This window comes from Prionailurus bengalensis, chromosome E2 (genome assembly GCF_016509475.1).
Source record: "Prionailurus bengalensis isolate Pbe53 chromosome E2, Fcat_Pben_1.1_paternal_pri, whole genome shotgun sequence".
Lineage (NCBI taxonomy): Eukaryota > Metazoa > Chordata > Mammalia > Carnivora > Felidae > Prionailurus > Prionailurus bengalensis.
The window spans coordinates 15,210,179-15,233,269 of NC_057352.1; the positions used below are offsets into that span (position 1 = coordinate 15,210,179).

Below are 23,091 nucleotides of genomic sequence, written 5' to 3' on the forward strand. Positions count from 1 at the left end.
TGGAGTGGCAATGGAAAACATCCCACACAGACCACTATTCAGGCTTCCAGTCTAAGGGGATCATTTAAGAACCGATCCCCTCTTGGTGGGCACTGATGCTATTTCCAGGTTTTGTTAAAGCCGTGGTTCTCAAGGCTGGTGGAGAAGGGAGGGAGCAATTTTTTCATTCTCTTCCCAGCTGAAGTTTTCAAGTTGACTAAAGATGAACTCATCAATTTTTTTCTCTCATGGGTTGTGCTTGCCGAGTACCTAGAAAGTCATCACCAAATCCAAGGTCCCCTAGATTTTCTCCTGTGCGGTGTCCTGGGAGTTTCATAGTTTTACATTTTATTATTTAGCTCTATGGCACGTATTGAGTTAACTTTGTGAAACACATAAGGTCTGTGTGTAGATCCGTGGTTTTTTTTTTTTGCACGTGACGTCCACTTGTTTCAATACCCCATGTTGAAAAGACTCTCTTGTCTCCACTGATTTGCCTTTGAGTATTTCTCAAAGATCATCGCCTGTATTTGTGTGGGTCCATTCCTGGGCTCTTCACTCTGTTCCACTGATTTGCCCAGCCCTTCACCAACACCACACTGTCTTCATTACTGCAGCTCTATAGGGAGCCTTGAGGTCAGGGAGTGTCAGTCTTCCCACTCTGTTCTTTTCCTTTAACGTTGCGTTAGCTGTTCTGGGTCTTTTGAATCTCTGTATGGATTTTCAGTTTGTCAATACCCACAAATGACTTGCTGTGATTTTTGTTTGGATTGTGTTGAAGCTAGAGATTAATTTGGGAAGAGCTGACATCTTGGCAATATCGAGTCTTCTTATCCATGTACATGGAATATCTCTGTAGATCTCCGATTTCTTTCATTAGAGTTCTGTGGTTTTCCTCACCTAGATTTTGTTCATATTTCACTAAGATGTGTAGCTAAGGGGTGCCTGGGTGACTCAATCAGTTAAGTGTCTGACTGTTGATCGTGGCTCAGGTCATGATCTCACGGTTTGTGAGATCGAGCCCCATGTCAGGCTCTATGCTGACAGTGTGGAGCCTGCTTGGGATTCTCTCTCTCTCCTTCTCTCTCTCTCTCTCTCTCTCTGCCGCTCCTTCAAGTCCTCTCGCTCTTTGTCTCTTTCTCAAAAAATAAATAAGCCTAACAAATTATTTAAAAAATAATATGAAAGGGCTGCATGCTTTATTCAAAAAGATTCGTAGCTAAGTATTTCATTTTTTTGGGGGGGGGTGTTAACATAAATGGTGTTTTAAATTTCAAATTCAAATTGTTCATTGCTTTTATACAAGAAAACCAGAGACTTTCGTATATTAATCTTGTGTCCTGCAGCCTTGCTATAATCACGCCTTGGTTCACAAATGTGTTTTTAATGCATAACATTAAATACACAGGACTAAAATAAATAAGTAAATAAGTACACAGGACTATGAAGAACACTGATTATATTGAAACACAGTTACCAAAACATAAGAACAAGTTTGCAATAATACACACGCCTCTTTATTAATGCATTAAGTAATAAGATATTGCAATAGGTTTCACGACTACTATACTTGGGAGGTAGTAATGAGAGGATGTGATAGTTAAGATATGTGCCCCGTCTGTAATGTGCCATGAAAATATCTGTGGTTTCTTTTAGCAACAAAGTCACAGGTTCTGCTAATCCGATTGTATTTTGTTGCTTACATTCCTTTTTTCCTCCCCACTTTTCCCTGTTGCTTACGTTCCTAATGGAAAGAAATACTGACTCTCAGAGGTTAGTGAAGATGAAAATGCATCTTTTTCTCATGCAAGCTCACTCTCCCTTGAGTCTTAGTGTGGTGATGGGGGGGAGGGGTCCATGAACTCCAGGGTAAGCGAGGCCTGCAGCAGTTAAATAGAATAAAGTAGATCTATATGTGTTGACGTGGAAGAATCTTCACCCTATATTATAGAGTGAAAAAAAGTACACTGCTGGGGTGACTGGGTGGCTCAGTTGGCTGAGCGTCGAACTCTATACTGGCTCAGGTCATGATCTCAGGGTTCATGAGATCAAGCCCTGCGTGGGGCTCTGGGCTGACAGCGAGGAACCTGCTTGGGATTCTGTCTCTGCCCCTGCCCCACTCACATGCGTACATGCTCACGATCTCTGTCTCAAAATAAATAAAAACTCGAAAGAGAGAGAGCGAGAGAGAGAGAGGGAAGAGCTTTCCTAAGATCACACAGCCAAGTGGAAGCAGAGCTGAGATTTAAAAAAAGTACACTGCTGAACAATACACTACTGTGTTCAGAAGTACTTGCGGGTGCAAAAGCGGTTCAGTGGAGAAAAGTAGCCTTTCCCACCAACAGTGCTGGAGCAGTTGGACATCCATAAGCCAAAACGTGAACCTTGCTCTAAACTTCAGACCTAAAATAAAAAATTAACTCAAAATGAATCATGGACTTAAACGTAAACTATGAAGCTATAAGACTTTTAGTGAAAAAAAAATTTTACAAAGAACATCTTTGGGATCCAGAGGTAGGCAAAGAGTTTTTAGACTTGACACAGGCTCAGTCTGTAAGAGAAAAAGTCATCAACTGCAGGTGATCGAAAACTTTTCCTCTGGGAAAGACCATGCTAAGAGCATGGAAAGATGAGCTAAAGACTGGAAGAAAATATTTGCAAACCACGTATTTGATCAAGGACTGGTATCTAGGATATACAAAGAACTCTCAAAACTCAGCAGTAAGAAATTAAACAGTCCAGGGGCGCCTGGCTGGCTCAGTCAGTGGAGCACGCACCTCTTGATTTCCGGGTCGTGTGTTCGAGCCCCATGTTGGGTGTAGAGATTACTTAAATAAAGCTTAACAAAACGTAAACAGTCTACATGGGCAAAAGACACGAAGAGACATTTCACCAAAGAGGATACACAGATGGGAACTCAGCACGTGAAAAGACACACTATTAGCCATTAGAGAGATACGAATGAAAACCACAATGAGCACTCATTACACAGCTATCAGAATGGCTAAACCAGAAAATAAAGACAACATCAAATGCTGGTGAGGATGTAGGAGAGATTGATCACCTGTTGTTGGCGGGAATGGAGAAATGGTACAGCCACTCTGGAAGAAAGGGTTGGCAGTTTCTTAAAAAACCAGACATGCACCCACCACATGACCTAGCAATTGTATTCCTGGGCATTTATCCCAGAGAAATGAAGACTTATGTTCCTACAACATCTTGCATGTGAACGTTTATAGCAGTTTTATTTGTAACAGCCCCAAACTGGAAACAATCCAGATGTCCTTGAACAGTTAAACAGTTAAACAAACTATAGTACATGCGTACCATGGAATAACATTCAGGAATAAAAAGGAACAAACTCTTGATATGCAACTATCTGTGGAAAGCTCCAGAGAATTATGCCGAGTGCAAAAAGCCCATCCCCCCGAATTATATACGACATGACTCAATTTACATAACATTCTTAAAATGACAGAAATGTTGAAACGGGGAGCAGATAGGGGCGTCTGTGTGGCAGAGTCAGTTGAGCATCTGACTCTTGATTTCAGCTCAGGTCACGATCCCAGGGTGGTGGGATCGAGCCCGGCACTGGGCTTTGTGCTGAGTGTGGAGCCTTCTTTGGGGATTTTTGAGATTCTCTGCTCCTCTCCCTGCTTGTTCTCTCTCTGGAAGAAAGAAAGAAAGAAAGAAAGAAAGAAAGAAAGAAAGAAGTGGAGAGCAGACTAGTGTTTACAAGGGCTTCAGGAGTGGATGGAGGGGTTTGAATGTGACTGTTGAAAAGCCAACAGGAAGGACCTTTGTGGTGATGGAATTTTCTGTGTCTTAACTGTATCGATGTGATACTGTATTATACTTTTGCAAGATGTTACCATCAGGAGGAAATGGGGTAAAGGGCCCACAGGATCTTTGTATTATTTCTTACAACTGCATGCAAATCTGAAATTATGTGAAAATAAAAAGGATCAACACAATCACACACAAATTGCCTTGCGAGCTATTTCACGTACCTCAAAATGTGTAAAAAGGTCTTCAAGCACTTGTGTCCCAAATAGATTAATAGATAGTGGGGTATCTCTGGGGAAGGCATGGGAACTGAGGAGATAATCCTTGGAATATTTAACCTTATCAGTAATATTTTAATTCCTTACAAGGAGAAGGAAATCTACCTGAGTAATTAAAAATTAAAACCAACTCGGAGCACCTGGCTGGCTCAGTCAGTGGAGCATGAAACTCTTGATCCTGGTGTCGTGAGTTCTAGCCCCAGGCTGGGTGTAGAGATTGCTTAAAGATAAAATTAAAAAAAAAAAAACTAAAATCAATTCATTGGATATGGGGGAAATGCTAGCTCATCCATTATTTAACTCCTGGTAGGATGAAAACAAATTTGAGAGCTTTCTAAGAGTTAGAGCTTGTTGATCTGACCTCTAGACTTGCTGATATGGCTGAGTAAAACGCTGGGCTGGCCCTCCAACCTTCTGCTTCTGTGCCACTGACCAGATCTATTTTCAGCCTGTACTGAGCCCTGAGACACGGCATCGGTGAGCTCTGGCTCATGGTTGGGTTCAGCCCAGGAGAGGTTGGGCTCAGCAGGAGACTGAAGCGGGGAGGTGAACATTCTCCTGGTTCCCTCTGTGCAGGACGGATGTCTGACAGTGGCTGTGTTACTGTTTCTCTGTCCCAGCCTCGCCCCTCAATGGATAGACGAGCTCTCCATGTTGCTAGCCTCTGGGTGCAACACCACCCCTTGGTGCTGGTTCCCTTAACCTGCCCACTTTTGCCCAGATTGCACATGTGAGCAGGTCACCTGCTTCAGATAATTTTCATTTTTATCCGGCGTATTTTTTCATTGAAATTGTTATTGAGATCATTGTAGCTTGGCATACTATTGTAAGAAATAATACGAGAGAGCCTATGCGCTCTTTCCCCTCCCCCGCCAAGTGAAAACATCTTACAAAATTATAGTACAATATGACAACCAGGCAAATGACATTGATGCAATCCACGCATCTTATTGAGAGATCCTGGGGCCACCTGGGTGGCTCAGTTGGTTGAGTGTCCAACTCTTGATTTCGGCTCGGGTCATGATTGGGGTCGTGGGATAGAGCCCTGTGTCGGGGTCCATGCTGACAGTGCAGAGCCTGCTTGGATCCGCTCTCTCCCTCTCTCTCTGACCCTCCTGTGCTCTCCCTCTCTCTCAGCCTCAGTTTTACTCATATACAGTGTGTGTGCGCGCGTGTGTGTGTGTGTGTGCATTTAGTTCCACACAGTTTTATCACACGTGTAGCTTCATGTATCCACCACTAGTCAAGACAAAACAACTCAGTCACAAGGATCCCCAAGTCGCTTTTATTTTTTATAACCACACCCGCCTGTCCCTGTCCACAACCCACCTTGTCCCTAACCCCTGGCAACCACTAATCTAGCCTCCAGTTCTAAAATATTGTCATTTCAGAAATATTCTATAAGTAAGATCATGCAGTGTGTAGCCATTTGGGATGGCTCTTTTCACGGAGTGTAATTCCCTGGAGATTCATCCAGGTTTCTTTTCGTGTATCAGTTATTCCTCCCTGCTTCCTGGTATCTATGTAGCAGAAGTTGTTTTACTCTTTGAGGGACACCTTGGCTGTTTCTAGTTTGGGGCTCTTCCTAATGTCGCTATGGACATTTGCATGCAGCTTATTGGGTGGACATACGTTTTCATTTCCTCGGAGTGAGGGTCCAGGAGAGCAGTTGCTGGCTGGACCTAACAGTTGCATGGTTTTTTTTTTCAACGTTTATTTATTTGTGGGACAGAGAGAGACAGAGCATGAACGGGGGAGGGGCAGAGAGAGAAGGAGACACAGAATCGGAAACAGGCTCCAGGCTCTGAGCCATCAGCCCAGAGCCTGACGCGGGGCTCGAACTCACGGACCGCGAGATCGTGACCTGGCTGAAGTCGGACGCTTAACCGACTGCGCCACCCAGGCGCCCCGTTGTTGCATGTTTTATGGGAAACCGCCAGCCTGTTTTTCAGAGTGGTTCTACCATTTTTACCGACTGACCCGATTTCCCAATCATGTTTGAGTTGGACTCACAAACAGCTTTTTTGGTGTTTGTTCCTAAAATGCCTGAAGCGTTTTTTAAAAATATTTTTTAATGTTTATTTATTTTTGAGAAACAGAGTGAGACAAAGCGTGAGCGGGGGAGGGGCAGAGAGAGGGAGACACAGAATCGGAAGCAGGCTCCAGGCTCTGAGCTCTCAGCACAGAGCCCGACGTGGGGCTCGAACTCACAAACGGTGAGATCATGACCTGAGCTGAAGTCTGACGCTTAACTGAGCCACCCAGGCGCCCCTTGAAGCAGTTTTTTTTTTTTTGTTTTTGTTTTTGTTTTTTTTTTAGCAGAGTATGGGTCACACACAGTGAGTGGATCACAAGAAAGCTATAGATTGGTATTTGTCCTAGTCCGGTTGGCTGCTGTCACAAAACAGACTGGGTGGTTTATAAACAACAGATTTTTTTTAAGTTTTCTTTCTTTTTTTTCTTCAGATTTTTTTTATTGAAGTAATCTCTACACCCAACGTGGGACTCAAACTCACACCCCCCAAGATCAAGAGTTGCATGCTCTTCTGACTGAGCCAACCAGGTGCCCCCAGAATTTCTTTTTCACAGTGCTGGAGGCTGGGAAGTCCAAGAGCAGGTGCCTGGTCAGGTGAGGGCCCTCTTCTGGGAGGCAAAGTTCTCACGTGCTAGAAGGGAGCTGGGGAGCTCCGTAGGGTCTCTCTCACAAGAGGACTAACCCCATTCATGACTTACTTACCTCCCAAAGGTGCCACCAACCAATACCATCATCTTTGCTGATTAGGATTTCAACACAGAAATGTTGAGGGGACAAATGTACAAGAGTATTAAATGTTGTTTTCTACCGCACGTAACTCCAGCTCAATACCGTGCCTGGTGGGGCTCATAGCTGGATTCCTGATTGTCCAGAATCTGAGTCTGCTTCCCTGAGTCTGTCCCAGCCCTCCACTCCTCCTGCTGTTACCAATCTTACTTGTACTTCTTTGGTCTTTGGAGACATGTGGTTGCTGTTCAGCCCCACAGTGGATATTGGTCAAGGACGAATCACCTTAACTAATAAGGTGGCAAACAACCAAAACCCCAGCTCAAGCCACCTTGGACAGCGGACAGTTTACAGACTTATAAAACCAGAATGCGGGAGTTAAGGGAAGGCTTCGGGTAAGGTATGATCCTATAGGACATCATGAACCTCCCAGTTCTGTTTGTTTTATGTTTCGGGTTTCCTTCCACAGGTGGGGAAGCTGTTCCCCCTTACACATTCCAAGATGGGTGCTAAGAGCTCCCCGGCTTTATACTCGGACTTCTTCAGTAGAGGTCGAAGACAGCCTCTCTCCCAAGATGTCTGATTTTGATTGGACTAGCTTAGGTCATGTATCCACGACAAACCCAGTCACTGGAGCCAGGGGCACAACTGCGGTAAAGGGCTGCAGCCAGGTCACATATCCCATCCCAGGGATGGGGGAGGGGGAAAAGTCTCCTTCTGGAACTATCCAAATCTCCAACTGAAATGGGGGATGTGGGGATGGGTGGGGGAGAGGTAATGGAAGCTTGGAAAACAGGCTGCATGGACACTTTGGGGGATCCTTTCTAACATTTCCATAGAATTTCTCTCATGATTTTTCTGAGTTCTTATCTTTCTTGTTTTTTTTTTTTTTTAGTATTTATTTATTTTAAGAGAAAGTGTGTGTGTGTGTGTATGTGCGTGTGCTTGTGTGCGTGCACGTGCGTGTGTGGGTGGGGAGAGCCAGAGAGAGAGACAGAGAGAGAAAATCCCAAGAATCCCAGGCAGCAAGCTCCTAGCTAATGGGTGGGGGGAGGTTTGATTCCATGAACTTGAGATCATGACCTTTGCTGAAATCAAGAGTCAGACGCCTAACCACCCAGAGTTCTTACATATGAACCATGTAGACGTTTCTTAAAACCTTGACACCTTTGAATAAGAAAATAAACACTGAAAAAACAAAACAATTTTCTCATTGATGCTGAGGAAGCCCTACATCTGAAAGAGTCACAACTTGCCTGTAATTATCAATATTTATTAATGAACATAATTATAATAAATTAGAGGTGGTCTCATGAAGGAAGCTTGGTTGAACTTGGCCAAAACATACCTAAGCTATTCTGCACACAGCCCAGTCTATATAGATTGTAGAGCATCACCGATAATAACACCGGCAGTCCCAAAGTCACATCTCCAAGCTATGCGAGCTCGGGCAGGACTCGGTCTCTCTGTCCCTCAGCTTCCTCCCTGATAAAGTGTCAGCAAATAAGAGGACCTTTGTGGCAACGCTGCTGGGAAGAATCAAGCATTAAATACAAGAGAAGAGCTTCAAGTGGGGCCCAGCAGAGGGAGAGTGTTTAGTAGAAATTAGCTCCAATTATTATGAACAATGACTGAGAAAAATGTAATTTCACTTTTGTTTTTTTTTAAGTCCTTTAAAAATTTTTTAACGTTTATTTTATTTTTGAAAGAGAGCACGAACCAGGGAGAGGCAGAGAGACAGAGAGGGAGACCCAGAATCCGAAGCAGCCTCCAGGCTCTGAACTGTCAGCACAGGGCCCGCCGCGGGGCTTGAGCTCACCAACTGTGAAATCATGACCTGAGTCGAGGGACTGAGCCACCCAGGTGCCCCGTGATTCCACTTTTCAACAGCAAACGCACATTTATAATTGGCAAAGGAATACATATCATTTAAGAACAGGCCAAGGAAGCCAGAGAGAGTTTGTCAAAGACCCCGATGAGGAAAACCCAAGACAACCCAGGGGGAATATTCAGGGCGAGACAAGAAAGATAAACAGAGAAAGACAAGGGGCGCCTGGGTGGCTCAACAGTCAAGTGCGGACTCTTGATTTCGGCTCAGGTCATGATCTCAGCTTTGTCTACTGCAGCCCCACGTGGGGCTCTGAGCTGACAGCTCAGAGCCTGCTTGGGATTCTCTCTCTCTCTCTCTCTCTCTCTCTCTCTCTCTCCTTCTCTTCCTACCCACCCCTCCCCTCCCCTGCTCTCTCTTTCTTCTCCCTCAAAATAAATAAATAAATTTTTTTCTTGGAAAAAAAAAGAAAGAAACAGAGGAAGACAAGACTGTGAAGCCAGGAAGCTGCTGCCCACAGGGCACTACAAACCTGCCCCAGGAGCTCCCTGAGGGCAGGCACTGGTGTGGGGACACCTGCCACTCTTGTCCCTGGGAAGGGAAGGAAAAGCTATGTTTTCGGTTCCTTCCTAGAGTGCAGAAGAAAGGCCCGCGCGGGCGCGCAAGACAAACAGCTGTCCAGAAAACAGACCCAAGCGGTTGGCTCAGGACAGAGGGTTGGGGCCGAGCCACGGCTGGCACCGGCCCGCAGGCGGGTAAAGTCCTCAGCCCCGGGCAGGCGCCCCAGCGCTGACGTTCGGAAAGCTTAGCCGGCTCCGGACGGGGAAGTCCGGTTGCTCACCGTCTCCCAGCCCCGCACATAAAAGCCGCATGGACCCTGCGGGCGCCGCTGTCGAAGGTGGGCTCCAGCCTGGGGACAGCGGAAGGCGGGCGCTGCAGCAGCACGAGGGGGCACCGAGGACAGCGTGCAGGTGAGCGGCGAGCGGAGACGGGCCGACGGCACCAGGGGGCTGCGGGCTCGCGGCGTGTCTCGGGCCCGCGCCCTGAGCATCGGTCCCGGCGCCACGCCAAGCAGAGGCAGGGGCTTGGACTCTTGGCGCCTCGCCTTGCGCAGGAGCAGAGATGGGGCCGAGAGGCGCAGCCGCGGTGGCCGTGGGGCTGTGGGTCTTGGTGACGGCGGGCGAGGCGGCGGACCCTGGCGTGACGACACCCCGGCGCTGCCTACTGTCACACTACCGCTCGCTGGAGCCCAGGGCGGTGGCGGCGGTCAAGGCGCTGAGGGACCGCTACGTGAGTGACGCCCCGACCTCTCCACCCGTCCCCGAGGGGCCCCTGCGTCCCAGCGCCCAGCAGGCGCGCCTCGGATCTCAGGGCAGAATTCAGACCGCGGCGTCTTGCGGGGCGCCCCTGCGGGCAGCACACGCTCTGCCTCTGTGCCAGGCCCCAAAGGGCGCCCCCGCAGGCCGACTCGGTTCCACGTCGGGGCGCCGGGCTTCGCAAGGCGACCGCGGGGTGCCTTCGGCCCACCGTCCAGGCCTTCCGAGAGCTACGGGGTTCGGTGCACCATCCGCACAACCGTCCCCGGCCGGGAGCGTCCCACGTGTAGGAATCCCCGCCTTCCCAGCGCTTGGGGAGCGCAGCGAGGAGGCTCAGCCTCACCCCGACCCTTGTCCCACAGGAGGAGGAGACCCTGAGCTGGAGGCCGCGCAACTGCTCCTTTCGCCCAAGGAGGGACCCTCCGCGTCCCTGGGTGAGGCGGGCGAGCCGTCGGGGGGCGGCGCGGGCGGTGGGCGCGGCCTCTCGAACTCCCGCCTGCTCCCCACAGTCGTGCGCGCGGCTTCGCCTGGTGGCCCGGGGCCTCGAGGACGCCCAGGCCGTGCTGAGCCGCTTGCGGAGCCCGGAGCGGTTCCCCGGCACCGGCCCGATCCTGGAGCTGCTAGCGGCCGCAAGGCGGGACGTGGGGGCCTGCGTGAGTACCGCCCGCGCCCCCGGCCCCTCCGGCTCGCTCTGCGCCCCCGGGCCTCCCCGCGAGGCCAATCTGTCCCCCGAACCGAAAAGCCGGCCCAGACACGATTCGCGTCGTCTCGGTGTCCCCCTAACCGGGCTTTGGTCTGCGGTGGGAGAGTCACTCACGGGCAGAGTCCCAGGGACACTGGGTTCTTCGCCGTCTTCACGTCCCTCCTGTTCCCCTTGCAGCTCGAGCTGGTCCGGCCAGGCTCCTGGAGGAAGTCCCTCAGGCCACCGAGGACGCGTCCCCAAACACGCAGAGCTGCGAGTGCCGCGGGCGGGGAGGCGGTGAGTCTGCAGGGAGGGAGCCGTGCGAGGCTGAGACGGGATGGGAGCTCGGACTCCTGGCTCAGCCCGCCTCCGCCTCCTTCCCGGGTTCCAGGACTCGCCTGGGTGCCACGAAGCCAGCGTCATCTTCAACCTCCTGCGCCTGCTCACGTGGGACCTGAGGCTGGTGGCAGACTCGGGGCCTTGTCTGTGATCCGGCCTGGGCTCGGCGGGGCCTGGGACCCGAAGCTCTGCGGGCGGGAGGCTTCGGGCCCCGCCCTCTGGGGGGTCCTTTGCAGCAGGCGGGTCTCTCAGCCAGCTCGGGAGATCCTCAGCCTCGGTTGGCGGGACCTCGACCCACCGGCACTGGGTGCCAGAGGTGCGGGTGCTTTTCCCAAGGCCAGAACGAGTTCCCCCGGGATGCAGCGATATTTCCGTGGGACGCATGATCTTCCAGGCGCCTGGTGTGGCAGGAAGAGACTTGAGTCTGGAGTCTGCCTTGACTCCCACGCGCCATGTACCAGTTTCTACTTCCGTGGTTCCCAGAATCCCAGCGGCCCTCTCCCAGGGCAGGTCCCAGGCCCTGATCTGAACCTTCAACGCCCACTTTGGGATTGTCTGAATCTGTGATTCTTGAATCTCCCCAATGGGGAGGCGGCATACGTTCCCTGAGGGATTTGGTAGTGGAAAGGCCTAAAGTCCTTAAATTATTGTAGTTTTTTCATTTGTTACTTACGCACGTTTTGTATTTGCAAAATTCCTGTGTGTATCTGCAATTCTGTCTGCGGGTGTTAATTTATGGCCAATTATTAAATATTATTGCATTTGCATTGGTTGTTTCCTTGTGACCATTTTGGGGTGCACTGTCCAGTAAAAAAAAAATGCTGAACCAGGGAGATCAGGTGACTTGAATTTCAGTTCTGATCCTGCCATTTAATTATGGAGTAACTCTGGGCAAATTGCTTCTCTCTGAGCCTCGGTTTTCTCATCTATGCAATGACATTATGACACTGTCCTTGCAAATGAGTAATGTATTTTGAAATAGTGTTTATAAAGCTTCCAGGTGAGGTCATGGTGTGGTCTTAATAAATGGTCTCCATTAAATAACCACACACAGAGAAGTACACAATTGTGCTTTTTAAACTTGTCCAGATTTGTGGGCTGGCGATCTTTGTTGCTAACTGTGATCCTCATTCTCAAGGTCACACAGCTAGTGAAAGTCAGAGCCAGGTCTGAAGCCCAGACCCTTTAGTTTCAGAACCTATGCTCTTAATCACCCCCACTGAACTTCCTTTCTGAGAAAAACAAGCCTGAAGTTTAGGAATTTTGAGATACTCTATCCACTTTCAGAATTCGCTGTTGATCCAATGTCTTCTCCCCTGAATTAAGGCCCTTGCAATTGACAGAAATTGACAATGCCCTGGTAGGCGATTGGGGTACATCCCTGCTTTTGGCTTTGAAACATTTTTCTGTATCAGAGCTCAAAGATTTTCCCAACTGAGGACTTCTGTTTACCCTTTCTCTGGAATTATCAATGCAGGCGGGGATCACGTGTCAGAAAGGACCCAACACCTTCTCCCCCCAAAAATTCATCCCTTCTGGGTCCAGAAGTTCCAGCTACACAAAGGCCAGAGACTGCAGTGGTTACTGTCCAGGTGTCAGACCAAGTTCATTAAATCCCTGCCCTCACCACTTATGTGCTGTGTGACCTTGGGCAGGTCTCTCAACCTCTCTGAGTCCCCGCAGGTTACTACCTCTTTACAAGGCAGGCGAAGCACAGTATGCAATTGGTGTTCTCACGGGCATTCAATACCGCCTTGTGGCAAAGCTTCCGTGACCTGGTGAGACACAGAAGTGCTCGACAAAAGGAGGGGGGGGTGTCTCTGTTTTCCGTTTGCACTGGCTGCTGCCTTGACTCTCAGATGTTCACATAGCTCCCTCCCTCCCTTCCTTTAGGCTTTTGCTCACATGTCACTTTCTCAGGCCGCCTCATTAATCCCGCACTCTCTCATTATTCCCCCCCCCCATTTTCTGTTACCTGACGTAATACATACGCCACGCTCCCCACCCCCACCCCCAACCCCGGACACTGTCTCTTACTCCTCTCTAGTAACAAGCTCTGTGAAGGGTCGTTTTGTGTTTGTTTGTTTTCGGTGCTCAATTCCTGGCACCTTGAGCAGTGCCTGACAAAATGGGGACCGAATAAGCACCCGGTGAATCAGTGAAGGCGTTTGTCACCACTGGTGACCAGCTGGTTCCTTTGAAGTCCTTGGGCACACCCCACCCCCCATTCCTTAGCAGAGCGTCAGATCCCTGGGTCTCTCTGTGCCTGGACGATGGAAGGTGTGCATGCGGGCTCTCTGTCAATGAATGGCAGGTGAGGACAGGTGGGGAAGGGTTGGTGTCCTCTCTGTTCTTGGATGTTTAGCTTTTTGACTCTCTCTGCCTGCGTCCAGCCAGCCTTCTCCCTGGGATTTCTCCCAGCCCCTGAACCGCCTCCCTCTTGGAAGTCTCAAGTTCCCTGTGGCACCACCCACCAAGGGTGCCTTACCCCTCCCCTCCCTATATTAGGGAGTCCCGTAGAAAGGCAAGTCCCTCTGTCCCCTCCCACCCCAGTCCTGAAGCTAGTCCCTTCAGGGCACCGTGACCCCTCCCGGTGGGGCCGGCGCTGCCCCAGCCCTGAGGATTCACCTTCGGAACTCACCTTCGCCTAGGCGAACACTGAATCCGGTTTCTCTTTCGCTCCAGATGCTCGGCTGGCTCTGGGCTTCCCCGGCCTGGGGGCCTCCCCTGGCAAGCGAAAGTTTTCACTTTTCCTACATCAGCCGGAATTGCCCATCTGTCCAGGTTAAAAGCTGCACCATGGGGCTCGGGCAGGAACGACACGTCTCAGAGCTGCACGTTCTTCGGGGACGCAGACAGAACAGTCAGCTGGGACCCGGGAGAGGACGCCCGACAAGACTGAGGACCCCGGGGGACAGCCTCTTTGACATTTGGAGTCCCCCGTCTGCTGAGGAAGACCAGAGTCCAGGAATGAAGCCGAGCGAGCCCCCACAGCACCGCCCACGACCCCCCCCCTCCCCAGAGCCCTCGCCCTCGGCCCCTGCTGCTGCCCTAGCCCTCGCCTTTCTGTCCTTCCGTATCACAGATCCGGCTGTGGGACGCACGCTGGCGCTCTTTGCTATGGTCCAGACCGGACGGGAGCAGTGCCCGGCCCCCAGCCCCTCGGGACCCTCCTGGATGCCGGGGGCTGCCACTTGGCCCAGTTCAAGTCTCTGTCCCCACAAGAGCTGCGGGCTAACCTCCTCCCCTCCCTCTGTGGGTTACCTTTCCGCACTCCCCAGCGGGACACCTGCACCCTTCCCTCCCTGGGCTAACCCCCCATCAGCCCTGCAGTGGGCAGACTCTGAGGGACTCTGCCAGTCCTTTCGCAACTTAACCTCCTGTTGTTAGCACCATCCAGTCCTACTGGGGTGGTCTCCTCGCCGCCTGACAGGCCGACCTCTGCCTCTGCTCTCCAGGAAGAGTCACTCGCCCTGCAGGCCCGGACCTGACGCCCCGCCCCCGCCTCTTCCCCAGGACCTGGGAGCTGCGGCAGCTGCAGGTAAGGGGACAGTCAGGCCCACCCCCACCCCCACCCTCACCCGGCCCCCTCCCCTTCTCCTTCTCACCGTCCCTCTCTCCTCACCCTCCCAACCTGTCCTCTCTCACCTGCCTCTGTCTCCCGTCCCTAGGTGTGGGAGCGCCCCGTGGCCTTGGAGGCTGAGTTGGCCCTGACGCTGAAGGTCCTGGGGACCGTGGCCGACGGGTCCCAGGGGGACATCCTGGACCAGCCCCTTCACACGTTGCGCCACATGCACTCCGAGCTCCAGGCCGTGTCTGCGCTCTGACCACCCACCCTAATGTCCCTCTCTGTCCCGGCCCTGCCTCACACGCCACCCTCCTCTGCCCCCAGGTCTCGGCTCAGTCTGAAGCAGGCCCCCGGCCCCAAGGCCGCCTCCATCACAGGGTGCAGTGTCTCCACGAGGCCCCGAAGAAGGTGAGTGACCGGTGTCTGAGCACAACCGGAAGTCCAGATGACAGGCAGTCACTGACCCATCGCTTCTTCCCCACCGGAAGTCCAGATGACAGGCAGTCACTGACCCATCGCTTCTTCCCCACCGGAGTCCCTCGGCTGCCTGGAGGCCTCTGTCCTATTCAACCTCTTCCGCCTCCTCACCCGGGACCTGAAACGTGTCACCAGCGGAGACCTGTGTGTGTGACCCCTGACAGCCACCTGCACCCTGTCCCAACACCTTAGGTATTACTTATGCATCCACCACTTTTCTTAATTCATTGCCACCAAATCATGATTTATGAATTCATGTGCGTGAATTCTCAAACTCGGACCTGATAAAATGTTTATTTTTCTACTTTTTGTAAACATTGTGCAAATTAAAAATGAGGAAAAAAACGCTCCTCGTGGTGTGGGACTGTGTGTGTGTTTGTATGGATTAAGTTTGTGAGGGTTTTTTTTATGTTTATTTTTGGGAGAGTGCACGGTGGGTGGTGCACACGAGCAGGGGAGGGGCAGAGAGACGGGGGCAGAGGTTCCAAAGCGGGCTCCATGTTAACAGCAGAGAGCCCCATGTGGGGCTTGAACTCACGACCGATGAGATCATGACCTGAGCAGAAGTCAGATGCTTACCAGACTAAGCCACTCAGGCGCCCCTTTTTAATTTTTATTAAAATAAAAAAATTTTTTTTTGCAACTACGTGGATGGAACTGGAGGGTATTATGCTAAGTGAAATTAGTCAGTCAGAGAAAGACAAATATCATATGACTTCACTCATAAGAGGAATTTAAGATAGAAAACAGATGAACATAAGGGAAGGGAAGCAAAAATAATATAAAAACAGGGAGGGGGACAAAACATAAGCGACTCTTTTTTGTTAAGTTGGGTTTTTTTGTTTTCTTTTGGGTTTTTTTTCAGTGTTTATTTATTATTGAGAGACAGAGAGAGACAGAGCATGAGCAGGGGAGGGGTAGAGAGAGGAGGAGACACAGAATCCGAAGCGGGCTCCAGGCTCTGAACAAGGGGTCAGCACAGAGCCTGATGTGGGGCTCGAACTCACGACCCGTGAGATCATGACCTGAGCCGGAGTCGGACGCTTAACCAACTGAGCCACCCGGGCTCCCCAAAACATAAGCGACTCTTAAATGCAGAGGACAGACTGAGGGCTGCTGGAGGGGTTGTGGGTGGGGGGGGGTGGGCTAAATGGGGAAGGGGCATTAGGGAGGACACTTGTTGGGATGAGCACTGGGTGTCATACATAGGGGATGAATCACTGGCCTCTACTCCTGAAACCATTATTGCACTATATGCTGGCTAACTGGGATGTCAATTTTAAAATTAATAATTACATTAAAAAATTTAAGGAAAAACAAACATTAAAAAAATTTGTTTAAGAAAAATATTTTTTCTTCTGCCATAACAAATTGTCACACATTTAGCCTCTCAAAACAAGACGGATTTGCTAGCTCACGGTTCTGCGGGTCAGAAATCCACATGGGCTCGGTAGTTTCTCCGCCGTGGGTCTCACGAGGCCGAACAAAGTGCGGCTGGCTGGGTTCTTATCCGGGGCCCTGAGAAGAATCTGTCTTCGAGCTCATTCAAGTTATTGGCAGGATCGGCTCCTGGCAGTTGTAAGACTGAGATCCCTGCTCCCTCGTGGGGCTGTGAACACCCATCCACCCTTAGCTCTTGGTGGCCTCTTTGTGGTCTTTGCTCACGGGACCCTACATGTCAGAGCCAGCAGCAGCGTGTGGCAAGTCCTTCTCATGCTTCGAATCCCTCTGACTTCCCCTGCGGCCACATTTCGTCCGACTCCTGATTTCGGCTCAGGTCATAATCCCAGGGTCGTGGGACTGAGCCCTGCTGAGTTGAAGAGGCTCTTAAGATTTTCTCTTAAGAGATTAAGATTCTGTCTCTTAAGATCAGGATTCTTTTTTTTTTTTTTTAATTTTAATGTTTTATTTATTTTCGAGACAGGGAGAGACAGAGCATGAACAGGGGAGGGTCAGAGAGAGGGAGACACAGAATCCGAAACAGGCTCCAGGCTCTGAGCTGTCAGCACAGAGCCCGACGTGGGGCTCGAACTCACGGACCAAGAGATCATGACCTGAGCCGAAGTTGGACGCTTAACCGACTGAGCCACCCAGGCGCCCCGGGATTCTTTTTTTTTAATTAATATTTATTTTTAAGAGAGAGAAAGAGAGCATGAGCGGGGGAGGGGCAGAGAGAGAGGAAGACCCAGAATCCAAAACAGGCTCCAAGCTGTTGGCACAGAGCCCTAACTCACAAACCATGAGACCATGACCTGAGCCGAAGCCAGATGCTCAACCAACTGAGCCACGCAGTCGCCCCTCTTTCATCGTATTTAACGAGAAGTCTGGAACAGCAGGGTTCGTGTGAAGCTGTGTTGACCCGGGTGGTCCACAGGCTACATACACCTAGCTAGTCAGCACTTGAAATGTAGCTGGTACAAGCTGAGCTCTGCTCTAAGTATAGAACATTCTGCAGAAATTGAGGAATTTTTATTAAAAAAAATTTTTTTTTTCACATCGGGCCTGCCAAGTTTCCCCACTGTAAAGCTACTCTTTTTCTCTTTGTAACAAGTAAGTGAGGAGACTTTGAGACTAGGTAAATGCGTATTCCTTCCCTACCTCTGACCCGTCCATGTTGGCATCCATTGACGGTGGTCATTTGACGGCTACTGTTAGGACAGTTACCGACGAGTGATTCTCTTTTTACACGTATTCGCTGGCATTCTACTCTTGGGAAGAGCTTTTCTCTCCTCCCTCACTTATGTATTTACCGATGGATTTCCATCAGCACAGACTCATGACTCCTTATTTTATTCAGTGGATTGTAATTCTTTGCTATCCTTTATTTTGGTATTTCAGCTGTTCCGGATTAGGTCAGTAGGGTTCAAGAGGGCGCCTGTGTCTTTGTGCGTGTTCCCGTCATTCTTTGAGCACCGCCTTGCTTTCTGGAATACAATTTTTAGTAATCCCCCCGCCCCTTCCAGGTCTGTAAAGAGCCACTTCTCCAAGGAGATCTGGTTATTTTCAGTGGAGCACAGTGTTTGGAGACGGAGATCTGGGTGCGAGGTGGGTTGATTGCTTCAGGAACACCATTGCTTCTACTCTCTCTGAGGACAGAGGGACAGAGCCAGGGAATAGATAGATGTACGTACGGAATTTTGGCTCAGCGTAAAAGGCTAAAATCTTAACAACTTTTACACTTGGAGGCACCTGGGTGGCTCAGGCGGTTAAGCGATTGACTCTTGCTTTTGGTTCGGGTCGTGATTTCACTGTTTGTGAGATCCAGCCCTGAGTCAGGCGCTGTGCTGACAGCAAGGAACCTGCTTGGGATTCTCTTTCTCCCTCTTTCTCTGCCCCTCCCCCACTCATGTGCATGCTCTATCTCTCTCAAACTTAAAACAATTTTTTACACAGATTATCTGTTTGAAATTATATATTTTTAAATATTATAAATATATTTGCAGATATGATATATTTAAATATATGATATTTAATGAATATTTCTATTATTTTCTTTTTCTTTCATATATTTATTGGTCACATGTTATTTCATATATTTCTTTTTACTTTTTAAATGTGGCTACTAGGAAATTTAAAATTACATACGTGTCTCACATAATACTTATATTGAACAGTGCTGGTCTAGAGGGCATGACGTCTTACTGGTTCTAGACTCTTTCCACCCGGCTGCTCCTCCTTCCTCAGTGTATCAGTACTGTCTCTCATCATGATCATAAAATGGCTGCCACAGATCCAGCCATCACACAATCACATAACGGACCAAAAAACCCAACCAAACAAAAAAACCAGAAGTGGCAAAGATTACAGCTAGCTGTATCTATACTTATTCTCTTTTTCTTCCTTTACTGAGACAAACTAAGTTTTAAGTGGATCCAAGAGCGCTCTCCTAAAGACATTTTCCAGCCTTCCCTGCAACTACAGCAGCGGGTATTGCCCAATGCATATGAGTGAAAGTGATCTGAGCACCCCATGAGTCATTCCTTTGAAGGAAATGGCAATGCCCGTCTCTTTCTCCTTTCTCCTTTCTTGCTGAATGACAAGAATGAGAACAGTCATTTTATTTTGCCTTCAGTTTTCCAGGGTATTTTCAGTGGCTATAGAATTCTGTGTTGACAGCCTTTTTTTCTTTCAGCACATTGAAAATTCAGGGTAAGTTATATATAGACCGAGGTCCTTTCTTTCTGGAGCTCCCTCCATATTGAGATTTCTTCTCTCAATTTCTACCTGCTCTGGAAGCCCCAAACTCTGGCATCTGACACCTCAAATGAATGATTACGATTTTCTGCTTGAGTTCTAGCTGCCTCTTCCCGCACAGACAGAGATGCGTCTCTAGGGGAAAAGCCATGTAAACTTAGATCTCATACAGTGCGTTCTTGTCTTTAAAAGGTTGAATCCTTTCCAAGTTTCTGCCTGCCTCTAGTTTCTCTCCAGTGCTTGTAAATAGTTATTTAAAAAAAAAATTTTTTTTGGGTCCAGAATTGGTAATTGCTGTGTGTGGGGAAGGTAGTCAGGGCCTTCTCACCTGTCCTTGTCCTATCCTTCTCCCTCTCTGGTTCCCTCTCAAGTGAGTGATTCCACTCAGGGTCTCTCCTGTGGTTGCAGACCACATGTCAGCTGGGATTTGATTGATCTGAAGTTTTGACTGGGCTGGATGCCATTGATGGCTCACTCATATGGCTGGCTGTGAGCTCGGCAGGGAGAGTTACCAGAGCACCTGTAAGTGGCTTCTCCATGCGATTCAGACTTCTCCCAGCACTGCACTCCCTGGGCAGTTGAACTTCGTACAATGGGGTTGGCTGACCTCCAAACGGTGTTTAAAGGACAAGATGTGAATGCTGGAGGCCAGTTAAGGGCCATGTCCAGAAATGACACTAAATTCTATTGGTCCCAGCAGTCTCAGGCCCTGCCCAGATTTGAGGGACTGGTGAAAAGTCTTGATGGTGGAGTGGAAGTGCCACACTGCAGCAGAGCATATAATAGAGATTGCTGGAAAATACAGTTTGACCACAATAGACACAATTTCCCTCCACGCAATACTCTAAGTGTGTACGATGCTGTGTGAATGAATGTGAATGTCTGCCAAGGGTCCATGGCTTCCAGTGCCCTGGAGAGTAAAAAAATTGGCACACCTCCAGAGGTTTTGTCTACCACTAGTATTAGGGGATAGAAGACCAGTTAGTACCACTCTCCGTGGTGCTGAATCTGTGTGATTTCTCCCTGCCCAAAGCCATGCAGGAGAATGGTCCAACTTTACCAACACACACACACACACACACACACACACACACACACACTGCATGTTTTTTCCTTGTCAATATTGGCAAAAATTGACATGAAATATAATAATAGAAAAAAGAGAACCATTCTGTTTTATAACAATAGCAAGAAGTTGGTGACAGGTCACAATGGATCTGGTCATATTCTAAGCACTATCCCAAGGTGAAGTCCTTAAATTCACACAATAATCCTATGTTGTAGGTACTATTATCTACATACATTTTGAGGCCAGGAATAGTGAGGAACAGAGAGGTAAATTGCCCACTCAATGTTACACAGCTAATAAGTTAGGATTTGAAACAAATTATTGTGTTGTTTGGTTTTTTTTTTTTTGAGAGAGAGAGAGAGAGAGACAGAGACAGAGACAGTGTGACTGGGAGAGGGCAGAGAGAAAGGGAGACAGAATCCCAAGCAGGCTCCACACTGTCAGTACAGAGCCCAACACAGGGCTCAAACTCATGAAACTGTGAGATCATTACCTCAGCCGAAACCAAGAGTTGGACACTTAATCGTCTGAACCACCCAGGCGCCCCAAAACAAATTATTGTTGACAGACTCCGTGCTCTTAACCACTATAATATATGGACTCTAAAAGAAAATGGGCAACAAAAGTAAATGTGAAAAGTAAAACTTTTTTTACTGATACCATCCTTATTTCTGGTTCTTCAACACTATTGCACGACAGAACCCAGTGGTTTTCTTTACACCCCTGTACAGACTCTCCCTGAAATTATGAATGAGGGTAGACAGGAACACAGATGGGGGTCAATGAAGTAGAGGAGGAGAGAGATGCCATATGGAAATAAAAAGACAGAGGTTAGTTTAAAATAGCATTTTCAAAAGTCACAAATGCTCATAGTTTTTTGTTTTCCTTGCTTTCTTGATGAAAAATTGGTAAAATAAATAAAGCTACCACTTTTATATTTCATTTACATCATTCATGTACTAATGGTAGTTTTATAGTTACAAACATTTTTGCTTTATGATTTTTGTGGTTTACTAGGGAAGGTGGCTCTGTTCTTACCCCCTCAAGAAGTTTCTGATATTCAACCATTCCCACAAAGGCCACTTCCAGGCTGGTGATAATGTGGAGGACAGAAAGAAGGGAGAGACCAGGAGAAAAGAAATGGAAGGGGAGATTCCAGGGGGCTGAACCAGATTTGCCATAAAGCTAACAAAGTTCACCTTTGGTTGGGTTTCCTGGAAACAGAGTATGAGATGAGAGCCTCCTAGCCCAAGCTTTACTGGGGAGGATTCTCAGGAGATAGACATACAAGGGAGTGTGCAGAGCAGGACTGGGTAGAGGGGGAAGCTAAACCACCATACACTTGAAAACGAGGTCCTACAGGGAGCTCTGGAGCTGGGAAGGCCCTTTGGAATTGTTCCAAATTGACACAAGGAGTTCAGGCCTTTCCGTTTCTATATCAGTCAGTTAGTGGTTGTGGGACACCCTCCCCCCCACCAAGAACTGGAGCATAAACATAGTCCCAGCTGGTTCCCAGTGGATGATGGAAATTTCCATGGAGGGACCTGGCTGTGCACTGTCGGCAGCTTGGCTCTGACCACCACAGTGTCCACTACAGTCCACCCCTTGTCTTAGTCGAGCCGCTTGCTCCATATGCTCAGTTTGTTCCATCTGGGAACAGTTTTTCCAAGATTCTGGCTAGTCCAGTCTTCTGGAGGAACTTGATAAAGAAGGTTTAGTAGGATGATCTACATCCTGCTTCTGCAGCTGGTCACAGGCAAGTTACTGATACTTATTATTCCCTTCTGCACCATACATTGTAGATTCCCTTCATCTTCAACTAGAAATTCTACTGGCTTGGATGGGTAACCCAGACCCTTATCCCAGAGTGGTGTGAGGCCCTTGCTACCATGACCTTCTCAATCTATGGCTGCAGTCTACCTGTGCATTTTTTTCCCCATCAAAGCTGGCCAACAGATTAACCGAACTGAAGATCCAGTGGATCACTTGAGTGCTAAACATATGCTTCCCCATCTCCACTGTACAACAGGGTCAATTTCCCCTGCCAAAATGTTGCTCATTGGTGTCTTCACAGAAGAGCAGTGGCTGGGTAACAATCAGAACTTAAGGTTCAATGGGATTCTTGCTGAGTTTCAGGTGGAAGGGACCCTTGACTGGGAACCAGGATCTCTCATTCTGCAGAACCTAAATTTTTCTGGTAGGAAGCATGACTTTCTAAGGTGGGTCAGTGGAAATGATGGTAAGCAATGCCATTTTTGCATTCGCTCTTTGGTTCCCGGACTCATTTTTTCTACTCGCTGGGGGCCCAATACCATATGGTGATGGTTGATTTGTGGTATATGCTGCATACTCAGTAATTTCCATTGCAGAATTTCCATTGCAGGCGGAAGCCTCAGCTACATCTTTAAGAGGCTACTTCACAGCTTTATTAGGCCAAATCTTCTGGGTAGTGAGGTATGAAATGGGACCAGTGGATCCCATGGTTGCATGCCTACTGCTGGGCTTCCTTTGTTATGAAGTCTTTTGATTCATGGTGGTGTTATGCAGGATCCTATGTTGGTGGATCTGAGTTCTGACATCCCTCAGATGGTAGTTCTTGCTGAGGCCTTGAGGTAAGGAGAGGCAAACCCTTGGCTGGGCTATCCCGATCAGGATGAATCAGTGTCTTATTCACGGTGGAAGGGATCCAATGTCATCAACTTATCACCCAGTGGCAGGTTGGTCTTCTTAGTTCACGGTGCTTCTGGCTAGCAGGCTTGACATTCAGCAGTGGCATTATCCAGATGAGTTTTTGTGAGCAGCAACTCAGGCTGT

The 23,091-nt window shown here is 48.9% G+C and overlaps 1 protein-coding gene across 1 annotated transcript; it reads left to right on the forward strand.

The window, feature by feature from the left end:
* The first annotated feature begins 9,754 nt into the window (after positions 1–9,754).
* LOC122494292 (interferon lambda-3-like) lies at positions 9,755–15,288 on the forward strand. Its single transcript, XM_043599358.1, has 6 exons — positions 9,755–9,922; positions 10,311–10,350; positions 14,470–14,510; positions 14,641–14,781; positions 14,862–14,945; positions 15,073–15,288. Exons 1-6 carry the CDS (start codon positions 9,755–9,757, stop codon positions 15,166–15,168), a joined length of 570 nt encoding a protein of 189 aa, XP_043455293.1. The 3' UTR covers positions 15,169–15,288.
* Positions 15,289–23,091: the final 7,803 nt, after the last annotated feature.